This window comes from Puma concolor, chromosome C1 (assembly GCF_028749965.1).
Source record: "Puma concolor isolate L17-30 chromosome C1, mPumCon1.1.hap2, whole genome shotgun sequence".
Lineage (NCBI taxonomy): Eukaryota > Metazoa > Chordata > Mammalia > Carnivora > Felidae > Puma > Puma concolor.
In genome coordinates this window covers 30,098,587-30,120,575 of record NC_141674.1, presented here as the reverse complement: position 1 = coordinate 30,120,575, position 21,989 = coordinate 30,098,587, and the positions used below count along the sequence as shown (strand labels likewise).

General features: G+C 42.3%; 1 protein-coding gene across 1 annotated transcript; it reads left to right on the top strand.

The window, feature by feature from the left end:
* Positions 1–120: 120 nt before the first annotated feature.
* Positions 121–15,030, top strand: RRAGC (Ras related GTP binding C). The gene is made up of 7 exons (XM_025935319.2): positions 121–456; positions 2,230–2,433; positions 3,421–3,620; positions 6,234–6,348; positions 7,342–7,484; positions 9,179–9,327; positions 13,493–15,030. Exons 1-7 carry the CDS (start codon positions 220–222, stop codon positions 13,642–13,644), a joined length of 1,200 nt encoding a protein of 399 aa, XP_025791104.1. The 5' UTR covers positions 121–219; the 3' UTR covers positions 13,645–15,030.
* The last annotated feature ends 6,959 nt before the right edge of the window (positions 15,031–21,989 follow it).

Genomic DNA, 21,989 nt, shown 5'->3' with positions numbered 1-21,989 from the left:
GTGACGGGCACCACCTACCCTGCTGCTCCCGAGTGGCAGCTCGGGCGGCCAATGAGGGGCTGGGTCTCGGCGCGGAGCCTATGAGAGCCGGGTTCCAGGGGGCGGGCCGCGCGGCGGTGGCGGCTGCCGGGGGCGGCGGCGGCGGCGGACTGGGGAGGCGGCGGCCTGGCTTGGCCTGGCCTGGCCTGTCAGGGCGCGGGCGGCGGCGGCTCCAGCACCATGTCCCTGCAGTACGGGGCGGAGGAGACGCCCCTGGCCGGCAGTTACGGCGCGGCGGATTCGTTCCCGAAGGACTTCGGCTACGGCGTGGAGGAGGAGGAAGAGGAGGCGGCAGCCGCGGCCGGTGGGGTTGGGGCGGGGGCCGGCGGAGGCTGTGGCCCGGGGGGCGCTGACAGCTCCAAGCCGAGGATTCTGCTCATGGGACTCCGGCGCAGCGGCAAGTCCTCCATCCAGAAGGTGAGTGGGGCCGCGCCGGGTCCCCCAGGCCCTCTCTCCCCCTCCCGGGGGCTCGGGTGGCCGCCGGGCGGGGGTGGGGGGCCCCGAGGAGGGCGGCGGCCGGGCTGGCCGGTAGGGCTACCCCACCGCGCGTTTTCTTGTCTTCTGGGGAGCGGGGCCAGAGGCACGGCCCGCGGAGGACCCCGACCTGGGAGTCCACGCCCAAGTCAGCTGAGGCCGAGCGGGTCCCCGAAAGCGAGACTGGCTGGAGGGAGGCAGGTGCCGGTGCCACCACCCGGGACCTCCGCCCCCTGGGACCCAGCCCCTGAGTGCTTTTCCGAAACTGGGACGTACACTCCGGTCCCAACTTGGAGAACTTGTCCGACTCCCTCCCCTACCCGGTTTTTGTGTATTCCTCTCACTTCAGGTGGCCTGAGTTTGCAGGGCTTCCCAGGTGAGCCCCAGGGAGCAGCGTCTGGAAGAGCTGTGACTAAGTCACTGGCCATTTTAATGCTTGCTCTTCTTACTACTACGAAGGAGAATTTAACTTTCTTGGGGCTCGGGGGCTGTTATTCCCCCAATTTTAGTGCTGGTGGCCAGGCGAGTGTAGTTACTCGTGAAGTCCTCCCGTATGTGTGCCAATACAAAAATCTTCTGAGACCTCGAGAGTATTTGCAGACCTAAGTCAGCCCATTTGCTTTCGCTTCGGGTCTGCCAGGAACGGATGGAGGGCTAGACCCTTCTTAGTAAGGGGGAAATTGAGGCAAGATTGACCACCTCCCCTACCCCCCCCCCCCCCCCCCCCACACACACAACACACAAGTGAGCTGGTATTAAAACGCCAGATACCCGGTCTGTTGCCCTTTCCAGTCTGTTGCAAAGGTCTGTCCACAATAAATCTGTGATATTTTGTAAACGTGATGGCTTTAAAAAGTAGCCTTCTTCCGAAATTACTGGATTACTGTGTTGTGTTTACTTCCCAATTTACTGGGTTGCTGGGTTTTATTTATCATCTCACTTACTGTAGCAAAATTTGAGTACATTTATGGTAGGGCTTTAGCAAACTGCATTTCATTCTTCTCCATTGTTACTCATTGACTAGACCTTGGGAGTAACCACCTATTTTCCTTTTCTAGAAAGTGACAGGGACAAATTAGCTTTATGTTAGAATTGTATGGATTGTGATTATCCTGATTCTCAGTCATTACCTTTACTATTTCTTCTTTCATGGGAGCTGTTTTTCCTTGTCACCTCCCCTCCCCCCATGTATGACTATTTCCCCCCATATATCACTTTCTACTTGGTATAATTACTGTCTGTTTTATTTCTTCCACAAGACTGCAAACTCAGTGAAGACAGAGTCTAGTCAGTTAACGTTTCTAACGATTTCCCAGAGCCTGATATAGGCATCCCAGTAAGTTTTCAATGAACAAAAATTCTTAAACTTTAGCTGTACGTTTTTGTAATCTTAAAGCAGATTTTGGCAGAATTAATAAGTTTAACAGAAAACAAAATTAACACGAGAGACATGGCTACAACTAGGATTGAATATGGCGCAGAGAAAATAGCAGAAAAGTTTAGCTCCAAAATAGGCCTGATGGAAAGTAATTTGGTGTCTTCTCATCTCTCAGAAGCCAAAGGGTAGTGAGTACTGATGGACACACCATTCACTTTTTTATCTCTTTAAACATTTTTGTTGTAGGATCACGTTTTTTACATGTGAATTCAGAGTGGAACTTTGACCTTGAAATACAAAGTTGAATAGTTATAAAATTATCTTCTTTCTTTTAACAGGTGGTGTTTCATAAAATGTCACCCAACGAGACCCTCTTTCTGGAAAGTACCAACAAGATCTATAAAGATGACATTTCCAATAGCTCCTTTGTGAATTTCCAGATCTGGGATTTTCCTGGGCAAATGGACTTTTTTGACCCAACTTTTGACTACGAGATGATCTTCAGGGGAACCGGAGCGTTGATATATGTCATTGATGCACAGGTAGTTAGGAATAATGATGTTTACTTCTTTTTTCTGCTGTCAAAAGATGTAGAAACAAAGGAAAGTTGTTTATCTTCTTTTATCATGTGCTTCTTGCTGCTTATTTCTTTGCCTGTAGAAGTCTTTGCGGTACGAGAGATGTAGCCACAGAGGTGTGTTGGGAGCAGGCATGCCATTGTGCGAGTGCAGAATAAGAGATGACTAGGAGATAGTGGCTTATTTATTATCTTTGAGTTCCAGTTAATGAGCAGGTTTCCACTTTTATTTGCTAGTAGTGGATATTGCTGTACTTCATTAACTATTATAGTGATGTCACTTGCTGGAAAAATCTCCTCTTTGCCCTTAATATAAGGAGGACGAGGAGAACTGAGTAAATATTAAAGTGACTGGTTTCCTTGGCTGTCCAAATTGGGTTTAGCTCAACAAGCATTTATTGAGGGCCTAGCATGTGAAAGGCACTGAGAAGGATGGGACATGTCCCTGTCCTTAAGAAGCTTACTTTATATAAGCTTAAACATCAGTCGGGAATGCTTTCTGAGTGACAGGCTCTGTAATGGATGCTTCCACATACCTGGTCCAATTTAATTTATTTTTCACGATACCGTGAGGTAGGTATGGTAAGGCCAATTTTTATGAAGAAAACTCAGATCACAAGTTTAAGCAACCTGCTTAAAGTCACACATCTAATAAATGGCAGAGCTGGGATTACTTTTAAAAAATTCTCTTGGGAAGACATGTCCATTTCCTTATATTACCAATATTTAAAAATTGCAAGCTTTAACTTGGTAATTACATTTTTTATCTGGAGAGATTAAAGATTTAGAGAGATTAAAGTATGTTAGTGTATTTGAATGTTTTGAGTATTTGTGAATAATTAGGATAATATATTTTCTATGGTTGGGGAAAGAGGTGGTTTGAGGCTTTCTTAACTCGTTACTGACTTTTACAAGATTTCTTTTTAAAAAAATATTTTGTTCTGACTTACAGGATGACTACATGGAGGCTTTAACAAGACTTCACATTACTGTTTCTAAAGCCTACAAAGTTAACCCAGACATGAATTTTGAGGTTTTTATTCACAAAGTTGATGGTCTGTCTGATGATCACAAAATAGAAACACAGAGGGACATTCATCAAAGGGCCAATGATGACCTTGCAGATGCTGGGCTAGAAAAACTCCACCTTAGGTAACAACATGTGTGTTTGATATGAGAGCCCTGAAAAATGTGTAAATGTATTCCCATCTCTGTCATTACAAACACGTAGTTTTCTGTTACTGGTATATCCTTCCCAAAGCTGTAATGTTCTTGATCTCTTCTATGTCGAATTCAGTTTTGGGAGCCTGATGTTATTGAGAAGTTACTTTCCCGGTTTTTTGCATTTTCCTGGAGATTGAAGTCATGTTAAGTGTTTTCGTTGGTGCTTGTAGAAATTCATCTCAAGAGACTGGGATCAGCCTGTTTCCTCATGGCATAAATCTGCTTTGGGACTTCCCTCTCTTAGTTTCATCTTTTTTTTTTTTTTTTCTTTCTTTTTGCCTTCATTCAAAGACTCTCTGTCACATTTGTTGTAGAACTCTGTAGCTTGATTCTTCACGGTATATATATATATATATATATACATATATATATATATATACATATATATATATATATATACACATATATATATATATATATATATACACATATATATATATATATATTCCCCCCCCCCCAGTAGGAAGGGTCTTTTAAAGAGGATATGGTTTCAAATCTGGACTCTAATGTATCTTTTGTATGTTTTTAAAACCAGTTTATGCTTTTATGAATCTCTAAAGCTTGGGTTAGGTGAGTTTAGTCTATAAATCTGTTTAGGGCTCCTGTTAAGTTTAAAGAACTGATTCATAGTTAAATGTAATTAAAAATTATTACTTAAAAAAACACCTACTAGATAGGATTGATGGTTTATGTGCTTGTCTTCTGAAAGTATATGAGGAATATTCTATATTTTGTAATTTTTTGGTGGCATAGGTAGATACGAGTGATCAAAAGTACCCAAGAAAATGTTCTCTTGATGATGTAAAAGCTTAAAGAGGAAGCGGGGAGACACACGTGTAGCTATTTCCTTATCCCTGGTCTGTTACAGTGACTTCCTTATAGGCTCAAGCCAGTCCCCATCCCTATCCCTAATATTCCCTAGGGTCTCAGGCTCCAAGGTCTTTCAGTTATTTTTCTAGGAGGTCCTGTAGAAAAAAACCTCATTGGTCTATACTTTGCCTGGATTAAAATTTTAAAATATTTATTAGTAAGTCACAATTAAAAAAATATTCAACATTTGTAAGAGAAAATGAAAATGCATCCCTATTAAATTCCTCAATCTTACTTGTTGGGAATCTACTATTAACAGTGGATTTTAGGCCGTGATTGTCCTGTGTTCCCTAGTGCCCATGGGAATTCTAATCGTTACACTACTTCTGTGTCCCTTTCTGGGGCAGCCCACCCCAGTGGTACCTGCCATCCCTTTCTCTAGTTCCTTATAGGGCCTTAGGCCTTGTTAACCTCTGTAGAATTTTGCATCTAGCTTTTGTTAATTACTAGCATACCTGCAGATTAGGCTTCATTTGATTTCCAGTTACTAGAAACTCAGCTTACTAAATGCCCTGTGTGTCTCAGGTTCTCCATGTCCCCATCTACCTCCAGGTGTCACAGACCTTGCAGGATCTTCTCATATTGCTAACCTTCTTGCCTACAGGAAACAATAAAATACTCTTTTGTCCTTAGTGCCTTTAGGGGCTCATCTTGGGCTCTCTCTTTCATTGCTCTAACATCTAAAGGCAAGCCCCATCTTGCGTAGGGTTAGGGTCCTAGGTCAGCTCCTTGAAAGTATTTTTAAGTTACCCGTAAAGTGTGAAATCCACAGTTCTGTGTTTCTGACTTTAATATAAGCTTGTAAGTAAATAGAACAACTGTGTAATGAAAAGTATACTTCCTGACCTAAAAAGCCGGTGAAATTGTATTGTTTAAAATGTTAAAAAGTGTCTCTTTCTCACATGTTTTGTTAAATCTATAGATATTACTTCTCCGCTGTATGTCCTTTTAGGCTACCAGATTCCTGTTCCATTCTCAATAGGGCCCTAGCTCCTATCTTTCTAAATATGTTATTTATATAAATTCTAAGCATCAATTGTGTTCATTTGTGTATTGAACAAATATTTATGAGCACTGTTGAGGGCATTGGGGTTATAGCTATGAGCAAGACTGTCAAATCTCTGTCCTCATGAAGCCCGCATCCTGATGAATAAGACAGCTCAAAAGTACTTACAAATAAGTGTATAGTGTAATTTTAGGTACTTAACAGTGCTATGAAGAAAATTAAATTAGGTGAAAGGGGTGCTGTTTTAGGTGTGGGGGGGGGGGTCAGGAAAGAGCTTTCTGAGGAGATGACATTTTAGTAGAGACATGAATTACATTCTTATTTAATAAATGTCACCCTTCTCTGTCATCTCTTTTGGTTTTTATCTTGGTTTTTGTCAGTTAATTTAGCTTAAGAAATCAAGCTGTTTGGATCAGGTTGCAAAGAATTAGGTGAATATTCAGGTTTCTGCATCTGGAAATGCTTTTCTGGGTACTAGGGAATTGCCCTCTGTGTAAATGCAGTAACGGGATGGATGGTTACAAGCCAAGTGGGAAAGCTGCATTTGTGTAAAAAGGCTTTGTGTCAACTTCCTGAAATGAAATGATAAGAAACTTAAAATTTTATATTTTATGATAATTGTCACTTTATTTTCCAAAATAATCAAACTGTGTTGTGTTTTTCAGCTTTTATTTGACTAGTATCTATGACCATTCAATATTTGAAGCCTTTAGTAAGGTGGTGCAGAAACTCATCCCACAACTGCCGACTTTGGAAAACCTATTAAATATCTTTATATCAGTAAGTGAGCTAATTCACTACAGTCTCTGATTCCATTTTCTTGAATATATTTGTGTTATCAACGTCTCCAAAAACTGGCTTGAATTAGTCTGAATCAGGCCGAAAGACTAATGACACACTTAACATGTAAAATAAATCATAAGAACATTAAAAAAATGGCTTGAGTTTTTTTCTGAGCACTTTAGTGCTCACCCTTTTGGTCTTAAAATGGACTAATGAAAGATTTCTTCATGATTTCTTAATTAATAAAAAATCTTCATGAAAAAAATCATAATATCTGTTTCCTGCGTGAGGAGTAGTAACTGGAAAAGACTGGGTTTTGGGAATTTGACGCCTGCTTAATCTCTGCTTTATTGGAGGTCACATTGAAAAATTGATCTTTTCCTTTCCTTGCTAACTGTAATCTTAGTATCATATTTCACCTTTCTTATTTTGAGGATTCAGCTTAATAAAACAGGATATTCCTTCAATAAACTTAACATTCAACCTTTATATTTCCCAGACATTACTTTGAAGGACTCAGCATGTAGTGATCCCCAGTTCTTTTGGGCTTTGGGGTATGTTAGATGTTGACATAATATTAATTCTTTTATGTTTTGCTAATTGCCACGGAAAGCCTTTCTGGTAGCAAGGTCATTCAAATCAGAGATTGATTATTGTAACAAGAAAGGATTATTGAAAATGTAGGATGGCTTGATTTTTGGAGGGTTTTTTTTGTTAATTTTTTTGGTGGCATCTTAGCAAATGATCCATTTAAGTAAAGGAGGAAGAGGAAACAGATTTAGTGCAATCAAGTTAGTAAATCAGAGCAGAGAAGTAATTCCACTTTTATTCCTTGGATAACAGAAGTGTCTCTGAACCAAATACCTTTTGATTTTTTGGTATGGGGTTGTACATTTAAAAATGTCCTTGTGTGTTAGTCATTCACGATATTAGGTAAATTACAAATTTTGATTCTTAAAACTGACACTTGCCCAATTTTGTTTTTCCAAGAATTCAGGTATTGAAAAAGCTTTTCTCTTCGATGTTGTCAGCAAAATCTACATTGCAACAGACAGTTCACCTGTGGATATGCAATCTTATGAACTTTGCTGTGACATGATTGATGTTGTAATTGATGTATCTTGTATATATGGGTAAGTTACATACATATTTTTGCAAGATCTCAGACAGATGGAAAACTACCTGTTCAGTTTGTCAGAGGGATTAATTTCTGAGGCTTCTAGCAGGTACTGTGTGGAGTGGAATTGTTCTGACCATAGTTCTTCAACTTGGAACGTGATTTCTCTGTAGATGGACTGCTATGTCTTACTCCTTCAGAGAGGATGGATAAGAGCAGTTGAAAAGGTGTGCTAATGCCAGACTTCATTATCACTGAAAGTTTCTGCCATTATTTGGGGGCTTTGCACTGTGTCTTCTCCCTTAGGGTCTTAGCTAGATCAAAAAAGTAGATTTATTTATTAAAAACATTTGGAATAACAGAGTAAGTCCTGGTTCCTAATTTAACTTCAGGCTTTGTGGGAATGAGGGATCCTTAATCTTTCATAGAGCTCAGAAACAGGAAATCAGAATTTTGGATGTCAGAAGGACTCGCAAATAGAAAAATTTGACCCACACATCTATGTTTCCAAAATAAATGTCTAAAAAAGTGTGTGACTTTATAGTATAGTCCAGAGGATGAGTGAAAACTCTGGAGAATTACTGTTATTTCAAAAGCCAACAGCCTCTGTTGCTTATAATAGCCCTGATCCCCCTCACATATTAACATCAGCACTCTCAAGGCACTTTCTGACGCTCTGACATTACCTTTGTTTTCTGGTACCTGTGTCCTTTATCTGTTCCTCTCTCCACCTGATCTGAACTCTTTTTTCATTGCTCTGTTCCTGCCCTTCACCTTGGTCTCTCAGCCTGATTTGTCCGCGTCTTTCTCTAGCTGCCTCTGAGGAGGAGAATGCATTTCTCTTAGCTGTTCTTTACCTGTCTTCTATTTCTCTTTCCCACTGTTGCGCTTACAGGCTCTCCTTTGTTCTTTTTTTTTTCCATAGTAAAAATGTGATTTTTGTTTATTATATTATTCAGGAAAGTTTCTTGTTCCCATTCCTAATTTTAAAAATGGACAAATAGAACATTTGCTTTTTCTTTAAAATAAAATTTCATAACCCCTTTTTTTATAATTTAAAAATCAAATTTAGTTGCAAAATTTTTTTTTCAGTGTAAAGTACATTGTAAAATACATTATACATCATAAGGCATGTTATAAAAGAGAAAATCTCCATTGTCATTCTTCATACAATCCATGCACGCACTTTGGTGTGTTTTATTATTATATTTGCTTCCTGCTTGACTCTTGATTTACATCTTTTGAAGGATAACTACCTATAATTGTGACAATTCTAGTAAAATAAAATAGGTTTCAGACCTGAAGGCTCGCTTTGTAAGCGAGGATTAGGATTCCATGGTGCCTTTGACGGACTCTATTCATTTTAGTTTTTATGCTTCCTCCTTTTTCCCCGATGGCAGCCCTCTTATGTTGGGGCCTTTTTTATTTGCATGCGGTCAGTGCAGATGAGTTATGACTGACGAAGATTTGAAACCTGTTGAACTCCATGTATCCTAGGGAAACAAGGTGATGGTGTGAACACATGGAATACTGCATCCTAGTCTGAGAACCGTATTTCTTGAATGAGAACCTCTGTTCCAGCATATTTAAGCCAGTAATTTTTCTCAAAAGACACTTGGGAAACTGGGTAGAAAGACTCGTCATTGTGAAATTAAATGTGACAGAACACCTCACTGGGAAACCTGTAATGAATATTTTCTTTTAAAACAGGTTAAAGGAAGATGGAAGTGGAAGTGCTTATGACAAAGAATCTATGGCAATTATCAAGCTGAATAATACAACTGTCCTTTATTTAAAGGAAGTGACTAAATTTTTGGCACTGGTCTGCATTCTTAGGGAAGAAAGTTTTGAACGAAAAGGTAATGGCATTTTAAAAGGTTGTTTTTATTGGAAGTTCTTTGTCCTCATTTGTTAGGCTCTTGAAATAAGGGTAAATAATATTGCAGTGTTAGAGGATTATCAGCTCAAACTACTCTTGTCCCTTCCTTTCCATGTATAGTCCAGACTTTATCCTTCTTTTGATCTTTGATGTTGAATCACGTGTTTAATTCCAGCCTTTCTTATTTGGGGTCCTTTTAATACATGTCCAAGTGCTTGTTGTTTGGCTTCCACCCGAGTCTGTGCACCGAGGTTTCTTTGGCAGGTTCCCAGGTCCCTTCCTGCTATGCACAGTGGCCTTTTCTTCATTCTGTAGCCTCTTCAGCCTTCGGAAGCATATGGCCCTGCCAGTCCCTCCTTTCTGTAAGTTTTCCTCTCTGTGTGCTTCCCTAACGCTGAGCTCTCCAGGTTATTTTATGTATTTGTTTCTCTGACCACCTCTCAAGTTTCTTCCGGCCATTTTTCTCAGCCTGAGCATTCTTCAGAGCCAAGTCTTTCTGCTCGCTTCTTCACTTACTCTCCTGGCCAGCGCATCCAAGCCGTGGCTTCAGTTAATTTTCTCTATGTAGCTGATTGAAATATTCACATCTCCAGCTCTGACTTGGGCCCATATTCCAGTTCCACGTTTGGAGCTGTCAGTAAGACATTTTCACTTCATTTGACTATTATTGTACGTGGTGTCAAAACTGATGAATACTTTCACTTCTGTTTCATGACCCTCTTGGCTACCTACTTTTGTTACTAGTTATGACGGTTTCTGGTGTCCAAGCTCAGATATCTTGTAGTCAAGTAACTGTGTGGTGGCATTGCTGAAGGGGCCCTTGCACATCATTTCACAGAAGGTATTCTGTGTTCTCTTTTTTCTATTTTCCTGTACTGTTGACATTGAATTTTCACCCAATCTTACTATTTGTTTCTTGGGTTTCCTTTCTGTTTCTACTGTCAGTGACTCCAATCCAGGCCTGTGGTGCTGCAGTAAAGTCCTGTTTGAGGTTATGCACTTGGCATGTGTTTTCAGAGCTTTGGTATGTGTTGTCTTTTATTCCAAAGGCAGACTAGCTTTCAGAAAACGACTTTCATCATGTTGTTTGAGTTCTCATGTATCTATAATAGCTCTCTGCTGTTCACTGTAACAAGTCCCTGCTCCTTCTGCATTTTTAGTAGTAATTTAGTGTTGAATGAATGAATATCATTTCACTAATGTTACTAAACCACATCAGATACACAAAATTTTGGGGTAAAACAAAAACGTGTGTATTCACCTTTGAGCTTCAGAACTAAAACATGGTAGAGACATACTTGTCTTTTATGTATTTCTCGCTTGAAGTCTCCTTGGCGCTATGTTGAATGTAGTATTTAGTTTTCCTATGTATGGTTTATTCTTTACTTTGTATCTTCCTTAACATAGAGCTTCGTATTGTGTATCTTTGTGTAAATGATGTAAAAACGTAAATGGTCTTCGGCAACTTGCTTGTTCTTTTCACTCAAGATCTTTTTTGAGATTTATTTGTATCGATAACATGTATGTTCAGTTCATTCATTTTCTCTCCACACCATACTATATGGATTGAATATACCACAATTTATTTTCTTTTTGCTGGACATTTAGATTATTTTTAAAATCACATACAGTTTTGCAGCAAGTACGCAGATGTGACAAATGACCACATTTGCCTTTGCACGTGTGGAGAATTTCTCTTAGGATGTATTTAGTAGTGGAGTTTATAGAGATGTATTCATACAACCTCAGCTTTATTAAACATTGCCTTCCGAAGTAGCTTTACTAGTTTCACCCCTGGCAGTACTGTGTGGGTGGGAGTTCTTGTCACTTCATGTCCTTGATAATGCCTGTCAATCTGGTAGGTGTGAAATGGTATCTTATTTGGTTCTAATTTTTACCTTAATTACTAGTTAGGGCAGACATTTTCCTCGTGGCAAGTAGCTTTTATGCCAGTTCTTATAAGTTCTTCGTTTTTCTCCATTGTCATCTTAAAAAACAAAACCAAACAAAAAACAGCCAAACTTGGAAAAAAGGGGGTGCCTGACTGGCTCAGTCAGAAGAGCGTGTGACTCTTGATCTTGGGGTCATGAGTTGGAGCCCACATTGGGTGTAGAGATTACTTAAATAAAACTTCAAAAAAAAAAAGTTAAAAAACAACCACTTTTTGGTTATGGAAACTTTCAAATATATACAGAAGTAGAATAACACAGTGAATGTCCATGTGCCCATCTTCCTGCTTCCTGCTTTTCTGTTTATCCTACCAGCCAAATCATTATTATTTTTTACTCTTTTGTTGTGGAAACTGTCAAAAAAGTAGTGAAGATAACATAATGAACCCCTTTTATTTATCCCCCAGATTGGATGATTATCAAAATCATAGCCAATTGTACTTCATTTCTGTACTTCTTTCCCTACTGGATAATTTTGGAACAAACCTCTGGCTTTATCAAATAATTTTGTCTATACAGATTTCAGCAGGTGTCTCTAAGAGACAGTGTCCTTTTAAGAACATAACAGTAACATTAATAGACATTAAAAAAAAATGAACGGTGGTTTCATAATATCACCAAATCTCTGGCTAGTGTTCAAGTCTCCCCGATTGTCAGTTTTTTACCATTTTCACAGAAGTCCATTTTAATGTAATTGAACTTATCAAAAACTTTTATAGTTTTTTTTTTTTTTTTTTTCTGAGTCTGAAAGACCTCCCAGATTTGGCTGTAATCTCCTTATTCATACTTGATTCCAGCTGCTTCCCAGTGAGAATTCTCTGTCCCTGTCTGCAGTCATGCCAGTGTCTTCCACCTGTGCTGTCTTCTCACTGCCAGCTCCCTGCTGGTTTTTTGGTGATATTGCCCCTCTTTCCTGCTTAATTAAGTCTTGCCTGTACCCCCAAAGTTCTGCCTCCTCCCTGAGGCTTTTTCATTGGCTGCTTTTGCCCTGCACTGGGCTCTCCCTCCTTTAGACTTCTTTGACATTTATAGTCATTTTGACACCATATCGTGTGTGTGTGTTTTAAGCAGTTTGTTTATTTTGAGAGAGGGTTGGGGAGGTACTGAGAGAGAAGTAGTAAATGTAGCCAGAGAGGGAACCCCAAGCAGGCTCTGCGTGGTCAGCACAAAGCCCGCTGCGGGGCTTGAACCCACAAACCATGAGATCGTGACCTGAGACGAAATCAAGAGTTGGACCCTCAACCAGCTGAGTCACCCAGGCGCCCCTGACACTGTGTTGTTTTGATTGGTTTCTTGTGTGGTTGTCTGTATGTCACACTGTCCTCAAGGGCATTGATGCTTCTTCTGACCTCTGTTCTTCTCACTGGCTCCTATTCTCAGCTCAAGGTCACCTCATGGTCCAGAATGGCTCCTGGAACTCTGTATTCCACACAATAAGGAGGAACAGGGCTGGGGAAAGAATGCATCCTTTTCCTTCTAAGGAGATTTCACAGAGGTCCCACATGCTTCCACTTATCTCAGTGGCCAGAATTGGTCATGTGGCCGTACATAACTACAGGGAAGGCTGGGAAATGTAATGTTTTAGCTGAGCACCACTGTGCTCATCCAAAATTGGGTTTCTTTTACTAAGGAAGAATGGATTTTTGGTAGGTAACTGGCCATTTCTGTCACAAAAAGAACTGTTTGACCAAAATCTTGTTTGGAAACCATTCAGGAAACAGATGCAGAAGGCGCTGCCTTGCTGAGGAGCGGGTGGAGGCTGCCTGAGGCTCTGCCCGACGGGCCTCTCTGGTGCCTCCCAGACCCCAGGCCTCTCCCGAGCAGGGTGCCGGGTTGCCGCGCTGAGCCGTCCCCTTCAGCCTTTCGTTGGCCACCCGAGAGACTTGTAAAAGGCAAAGCCTGATAATTTGAAAAATGTGTTACTTTCACTTTAGATTTTATTGTAAGCTTTCTTAGCACATTTACCTTCCTGGTTGTTTTATTTATTGACCTGCTTTATTCCCAGGCCCCAGAGGTAACGAGTGTTAACAGTTTGGGCACATGATTTAGCATAGAAAATTCCTCATAAAATTCCCATGCCTTTTTTTTTTTTTTTTTTTTACATAACAATTATTTTCTTTTGTCGCTAAATATTTCCTAATGGATAATTTCACCATTGACGTTCAGGGGGCCTGATCTTCTTTTTCTCTCTTGCAGGTTTAATAGACTACAACTTCCACTGTTTCCGAAAAGCTATTCATGAGGTTTTTGAGGTGGGTGTGACTTCTCACAGGAGCTGTGGTCACCAGACCAGTGCCCCCAGCCTGAAAGCATTGGCACACAATGGCACGCCGCGAAATGCCATCTAGCCTGAATTCCAGCTGTCGGGGCTCTGTGCCAGCTTACTCTTCACTCCAGGGTCAGATGCCACGTGCTACAGGACATGGGAGTTGCCGCTTGTGGGAATCCTGGTGCCTGTCCCACTAGAGACGAGGGGTCGAGTTTCTCATTTGGATGAAAACCCCTTCAACCAGTGGTGTGCAGCTGAAGCTACTATTTCTTTTTTTTAAAAATGGCAAGAAAGAATTCTAAAGACCCCAGAACTCAAGTGTGTCATTCTCCTCTTTGGGGTCCTGTGTTAAGTAGTTGGGATATTTTGGACCTGGAGATAACACCACTTACCCATCCTTACCGGAGAATGTTGCTGTCAATTACCAGTTGGAAATAATAGAAAGAACTGAATTTTTATATGCTTCACTTAGGTTTTCATTTGAGTAGTCTCTAAAAATCCTGCCTTGCTTAAGTTCTAACACTGCCTCTCAGATTTCAAGTTTGGACGTTGCACACCTAAGACCTTTTAAATGCATTTGCTTGCTAACTCAGAAGACACATGGTCTGACCGCAGCAAAGGACATTCCTGTACTTGTTACCGAAGAAATGAGAAGGTTTTATGCTGCATCAGGTCTAGAGCAAGGCTCCACAGTGGCTGCTGCATTAGTTCTCTGGGGAGTGTTGAGGAAGAAACTTTAAGACAGAAGACAGATCTGCACCTGTGTTTTGGGTACTAGATACCTGGGTTCTTTCTCCTCCATTAGATAAGTGATCATGGTCGGTGTAACAATGGGAATTGAACAAATTTGTTTTCCCCACAAGCTCCTCCTCCCAGGGGAGAAATTTCATCATGTCGTTGAAATACTTAGCTCACTTTTCTTTAAACTTGGTACCAGCCGCTACACACCTTTTGTTCTAAGCTGTTTAGATTCTTTAAGAATTGCTGTTTTGTTAACCATGAATGACCCTAAGGCACTGGTGGGCCGTCCACTGGGAGTCGGAGAGAGCACATGGCGCCACAACATGTGTCATTAAACATACTTTGTCTCCAGTATTCTGACACCAAGTGTCAACTGTGGTACTTTCTTCACTTAGGATATTAATTCGTAATTGTTTCTTTTTGTTGATGGTTGATACCCTGTCCGTTGATTTAAAGTTACACATTATTTTTACTCGACATGCCCAGTAGTCCTGTATCCAAAGCCACTGGACCACTTGAGTACATAAGTGCCACTGTTTAATGAAATATGTATATTCAGGTCTGTAAACCTAACAGTGTGACTTGAAGTGCTTCCTGCAGATGATTCTGACTGTTGAGTATTTACATGGACCATGGTGATATCCAAAAGAAAACGCTTTTATATTTATAGATTATTTCACTGAAGTATATAAAATGGGTATCAATAAATGTATTTACTCCAAAACCTGTTTTTTATTTTGCCTCAGCCACGAAGAGGGTGGGGTGATGGAGCGTTGGGTTGTCTCATTTTACCCATTTCTTTTGCTGCCACGTATGGTTGACATGCCATATGTTTTCGGATTTCAAGCTCTGTCCTGATGCAGGAATTTCATACCTGTGTCCAGACCTCTCTCCTGGCCCCTTTCTGCTTAGGGTGGGGAAGTCTAGGCCTCCGTGAACGTGGTTTTTTAGTTGTGTTTCATACCAACAAATTTCTCTCCTGGTGGGGAGTATTCAGGGTTGGCACCACTGATGTGTTATATCTAAAGCCAGGAAGGGGTAAGGAGATGAATTAAGTACAACGCCGTATACAAAATTTGTGCCAATTCCGGGTTTGTTCATTTCTTCTAGTGACTGGGATACTCTTCTTTTTCTTTCTTTCTTTTTTTTTTTTTAAATTTTAGAGACGGAGGGGTTGGGGGGAAAGCAGGAGATGGGGGAGTAGAGAGAGCATCCCAAGCAGGCTCCACACTCAGCGCGGAGCCTGATATGAGATTTGATCCCACAACCCTGGGATCATGACCTGAGCAGAAACGAGGAGTCGGACATTCAACTGAGCCACCCAGATGGCTCCAGATACTCATTTTTTAATTTTTATTTTTTTCAGTGTTTGTTGATTTTGAGAGAGAGAGTGCAAGCATGAGTGGGGGAGGAGCAGGGAGAGGAGAGAGAGAATCCTAAGCAGGCTCTACATTCCATGCTGAGCCCAACGCGGGGCTTGATCTCACCACTGTGAGATCATGACCTGAGCTGAAATCAAGAGTCAGATGCTTAACTGACTGAGCCACCCAGGTGTCCCCTAGGATACTCTTATTGACCCTTAAATGTCGGTTATGTTGATCTAGTTAGGTGGGATCTAAACTGATTGGGGTATACATTCATTTATAGAAGGGAGGAAGGTGGATAGAAGTTGAAAGATTTAAAAAAAAAAAATGTTTATTTTTGAGAAAGACAGCAAGAGTGGGAGGGGTAGAGAGGGAGACACAGAATCTGAAACAGGCTCCAGGCCCTGAGCTGTCAGCACAGAGCCCGACGCAGGGCTCAAACCCATGAGTCGTGAGATCATGACCCGAGCCGAAGTTGGCTACTTAATGACTGATCCACCCAGGCGCCCCGAAGTTGAAAGATCTTCGAATTTTCTTGATCAGATGACTTGAGAATTCAGTTTTAAAACTTTGAAATGGAAAGCACATAAACATTACAAAAAGAACCTCCTAAATACCTCATCCTGTATCCTTTTTCAAATTCTGGAAACTGAAGTCCAGAGGAGTAAAGAATCCTTGTCTGGAATCGCAGATGGGATGACCATATAAATCAAACTCCAACCCAGGATGCGGTTGAGAGTGGAAGGGATGCCATCCATAATTATGCCAGAGTGATGCGTGTAAACTAGCACTGCCTTGGTAAACCAAGGTTGGCCAACGAAGTCCTCGATGTCGTTAGCGTGCCATGGGGCCTGCGTTCCGGATGTGACGGCCCAGGGCTGCCTGCCCCTGTCTCCGGCCTCAGGCTTCTATCGGTTAAACAGAAATAATGCCTCAAGATGAGTACACCATGGCCCACAGGCGCCCGAGAAAAAATTTTCTCCTACTGCTATGGAAAATTATAAATTCAGGAGTGACTAAGGAGAAAAGTTGAAAAAGGGTGACATAGAGACAGTGAATGAGGGAGACAACTCAGGATGAAAGGAAATGGAAGAATCCTATAAAACTATTAGGAAGGGGTTGCCTGCTTACCTGTTCCAGGCTACCTCAGAGAGAACTGCAACCTCTCTCTCTCTCTCTCTCTCTCTCTCTCACACACACACACACACACACAATGAAGTCCCAATATAGATGCTGAAGGTATTTGTCAGTTAATCTACCTTCTACATTTTGAGTTCTGTGCATTCACAGAGAAATGATTTTAAAGCTAGAATTATATTTGTAAGCCTTACAGTTGGGGAAAGCAATGCCTGTGATTTGTGGACTTTGTTAGGGTTCTCTATTTGTCCTGTTTTGCAAATGCTGAAAGCCTTTCTAGTTTATCCAAAAGAGGTTATTTGTGAACGTCATTATTTTCCATCTAAGCTAGTAAAGTAACTTAAAGCACTCCTCTGTGTCCCCCAGAGACCCCCAAAGGAACATAGTTTCTAAAGGGAATTGGGCAGCAGTTGGGCCTGGTTGGAGTGTTTCTGTGAATAGCATTTTCCCTGAACTGCTGGCCCAGAGTTGGAAGCCTGTGGACATGAGGAGCCGCCAGGAGAGACATGAAGGGGTAGCCACTCCTACCAATTATTTTAGGGGGTATATGTGTATTACTTCGTGGAGGTACTCTATTCCTTGTGAAGGAGGTACTATATGCCTATTTTGAGGGTGGAAAAAAAGGCATAGAGGGACTCCATGGTGGGTGGTGGAGTTAGAATTGGAATCCATGCAGCTTGATTCTAGAACTTGTGTCTTTAATTTTTTTTTTAATGTTTATTTTTGACAGAGAGAGAGAGACAGAGCATGAGCAGGGGAAGGGCAGAGAGAGAGGGAGACACAGAATCCGAAGCAGGCTCCAGGCTCTGAGCTGTCAGCACAGAGCCCGACGCGGGGCTCGAACTCACGGAACACGAGATCATGACCTAAGCCGAAGTCAAATGCTCAACCGACTGAGCCACCCAGGCGCCCCTAGAACTTGCGTCTCTAAACCACCACTTGGCCTTGCTTCCCTAAGTAGGGAGGCAGGGTTTGCCATGGGAATGTTTTGGGGAAAAAGAATCCTATAGTCAAATTTTGGAAGTAACATTCTGTAGTCTTTTGGAGAATGACTATTTTCAGTCAAATATTAAAGGTTCTGAGAACACTGCAATAGAGAAGCTTTTTACGCTGGTTTATACCCCATGTTCTTAAGCTTATGTGACCCTCTAAAAAAATGCCTACTCGGGGCACCTGGGTGGATCGGTCAGTTGAATATCCAACTGTTGATTTTGGCTCAGGTCATGATCTCAGGGTTGTGGGATCGAGTCCTGCATCAGCTCCGCACTGAGTGTGGAGCCTGCTTAAGATTCTCTATCTCTCTCTCTCTCTCTCTGCCCCTCTCCCCTGCTCACTCACTCGCTCTCACCCTCTCTCAAGGGAAGAAAAAAAAAAGGAATGCCTACTCAATCAGTGTGTAATGAATACACTGAAGGGCACTTTACTGAAATGTTTTCGGTGGGTTTGTAAATAGGAGTCCATTTCCAAGTGTCTTAATACAACCTTCGGTGACCTGGTTGTGTAAGAGAGTAAAGCCTGTATATTTTCACAATCGCGGTTCTTTCAACCTGGAATCAGCTTCCCGTGACCTGTAATGCCAGATCCTCCGTAAAAAGCACTCTAACCACTGCCTTTTCATCTACTCCCCCATCCCTGCACCTTGTCTGCTCCCCGGCCTTTTCTTGGTGATTTGCTCAGCACCTGCTCTTGTCCGTTGTGATGGGGGAGGCATATTTTTCTACTACGCAGCACTTCCTCAATATCTCATTAAAAAAAAAAAAAGCCTGTGCTCATTTAAATCGCCTTTCATTGCCCCTTTGATGCGAAGGAGGGGTTGCCTCTCTGGTCCCGGTAGCGACATGCCTAACTTTTCCCTTGGTTTGGCCCTTGTGTCCAATCCCGAAGGGTTTGACCTCTAGGTGGCGGTGTTGTACTATTTAAACACAGCGTTTAGCTTTCCTGCTCCTACATTTTTGCTCTGCCTGAAAGTTTAAATTGTCTGGATCACCCAGGTGTACATCCAACTTAGAGATCCAAAGAATTGCTGAAGTTATTTCCCCTGAAATAACATTCAGGACTGATCTGAGACATTTTAGAAGGGCAGCAGTTTGTGATTTTCGCTTTTTGTATCTACCATCAGCTTTTTAACAAGGGGCGGGATAGGCCAGAGGTCATAACATCATTCACTTTGGGGATTATGAGTTACAAAGGGGCTTTAACAAGGCGGCTTTCTCCACATTCCACATACAGCAGACAGGACTACGTGCTTCCTAAACCATCTGTCGTGGATGTGTGTGCTCTTAAAAACTCCCATGGAAGGAAAAGCCACGTATCTGAATTAAATTACCTGCTTTCATCAGTTTCCTTTGCCTCAAATGAGGTCTGTTGTAATTATTTCACTCTTTTTTTTTTTAATTTTTTTTTTCAACGTTTATTTATTTTTGGGACAGAGAGAGACAGAGCATGAACGGGGGAGGGGCAGAGACAGAGGGAGACACAGAATCGGAAACAGGCTCCAGGCTCTGAGCCATCAGCCCAGAGCCCGACGCGGGGCTCAAACTCACAGACCGTGAGATCGTGACCTGGCTGAAGTCGGACGCTTAACCGACTGCGCCACCCAGGCGCCCCTAATTATTTCACTCAAGAGCTAAAACACTGCAAGGGAAAAGGCTGCAATACATTATTCTTCCACAGCCTTTGTTTTTCTTTCTTCTGGGGCCATAGCATCTCTCTACGATCCCCAGGTGTGACCCTGTTCTGCAAAGACAGATTAAAAAAAAAAAAAACTTTTAAAAAATGTTTATTTTTGAGAGAGAGATAGAGCACAAGTGGGGTTGAGGGCAGAGAGAGAGCGAGACACAGAATCCCAAGCAGGCTCCAGGCTCTCAGCCGTCAGCACAGAGCCCGACGCAGAGCTTGAACCCACGGACCGTGAGGTCATGACCGGAGCCAAAAAGTCAGATGCTTTAACTGACCGAGCCACCCAGGCGCCCCTGCAAAGACAGATTTTAATGTAAAAAGAACTAGATACATCAATTTATCTTCAGAACTGTTTAGAATATAATTGTGAAAATTGCAAAAGGACAGTTATAATGAGGAACTGAACTGAAGGAAAATAGTGGAAGGAAACCACCCCCCCCCCAGACCCCACTTCAAAGTGCCTGTTACTCCCAATATGTTGTTACACAAGTGTTATAACTTCCACTTTAAGACATTTACCCTTTGTTTGTTTTTTATTTGTTTGAGAGAGAGAGAGAGAGTGTGTGTGTGAGTGGGAGGAAAGGGGCAGAGGGAGAGAGGGAGGGGGAAAATCCCAAGCAGGCTCCATACTCAGCATGGAGCCTGACTCGGGGCTCCATCCCCCCATCTGGGATCATGACCTGAGCTGAAATCAAGAGTCGGACGCTCAACCGACTGAGCCACCCAGGTGCCCCAAGACCCTTACACTTTGAAAAGCATCTTTTTTTTTTTTTTTAATTTTTTTTTCTTCAACGTTTTTATTTATTTTTGGCACAGAGAGAGACAGAGCATGAACGGGCGAGGGGCAGAGAGAGAGGGAGACACAGAATCGGAAACAGGCTCCAGGCTCCGAGCCATCTGCCCGGAGCCTGACGCAGGGCTCGAACTCACGGACCGCGAGATCGTGACCTGGCTGAAGTCGGACGCTTAACCGACTGCGCCACCCAGGCGCTCCCTGAAAAGCATCTTTTGAGCTAAAGTGACCAAACATCAGAAGGCACACGGCAGACAATTAATTTGGTTTATTTATTTAAAAAAAAATTTTTTTTTAACGTTTTTATTTATTTTTGAGACAGGGAGAGACAGAGCATGAACAGGGGAGGGTCAGAGAGAGGGAGACGCAGAATCTGAAACAGGCTCCAGGCTCTCAGCTGTCAGCACAGAGCCCGACGTGGGGCTCGAACTCACGGACCGCAAGATCGTGACCTGAGCTGAAGTTGGTCACTCAACCGACTGAGCCACCCAGGCGCCCCGATTAATTTGGTTTAAAACAACATAACCTGCAGAACAAAAAAGCTTGGGCTACTAAAATGGAATATTAATCTTCTACAATGTTGTTATTAAAAAAGTTTTTTAATGTTTATTTATTTTTGAGAGAGAGAGATCGAGCATGAGTGGGGGAGGGGCAGAAAGAGAGGAGACACAGAATCCGAAGCAGGGTCCAGGCTCTGACCTGTCAGCACAGAGCCCGATGTGGGGCTCGAACCCACAAACTGTGAGATCATGACCTGAGCCGAAATCTGACGCCCAACCGACTGAACTACCCAGGCGCCCCTGTTCTTTGTTATTTTTAAAGACAAGTGCTGGTACATTCACTTTGGTAATGGTCCTCCCTTTCCTTCCATGTCCTTTCTCCTCTCTCTATTTAAATAGGCAAGCAAGCTTTGTGTTCCAGGTAACGAGTCAGCTGAGAAGGGAGTGTTAATTGTTTTGAGCAGACTGGGCTTATCTTATTCTGAAAAGCTGTGCTGGAACTCTCTGTTCTGGGGCTTTGTCCCAAAAAAGGCATTGGGTTTACAGCTTTGGAAGATGAACTGAGAAGTAAGCTTACAGCCCCACTGGCTATTTCCCTAACACCTGTCTTGATTTTGGAAATGGAACTGTTTGCCATTTCTGTGCTTGGAGGGTGCTTTTGTGCTGCACTGTACCTCCTTCTGGTTAGGTGTCTAAGACCGAAGGTTCTTTGGGCTCTGTTTCCTCACTATGTGACCCCAGTGGCCGTCTATTGATGGAAATGGCGTAATTGAGAAAGGCAAGCTATTTGGCAAAAAGGAACTCATTCAGGTGTCAGGGGGCCCAGGATCTCAGGGCAAGTGTTCTCTGGAGCTGGATGGAGGGGAAGAAGGCTGAGCCGAATGAAGACTGAGCTGGCATACTGAGGGGGCGGGGGCAGAACCTGGGGAAAGCCATGGTCAATCAGCAGGAGGAGGATGGCTGGGAAAGAAGTCAGAATAATCCTTGCAGCAAGAAAAAACCAGGTAGACTGTGAAATGCGAAATGCAGCGCAGATACCTGAGGATGAGAATAAAGAGACCTTAATTTTGCTTAGGGGTATTGGTGACTTTGAAAAACCTCCAAACTGGAGATCTGGGCCACTTTATGCTTTTGTAGGTCCTCGACTCTCCTCTCGCAATGTGTTATTGGATCCTTAAATTATTTACTCTTGATTTCTTTCAGATTCAAG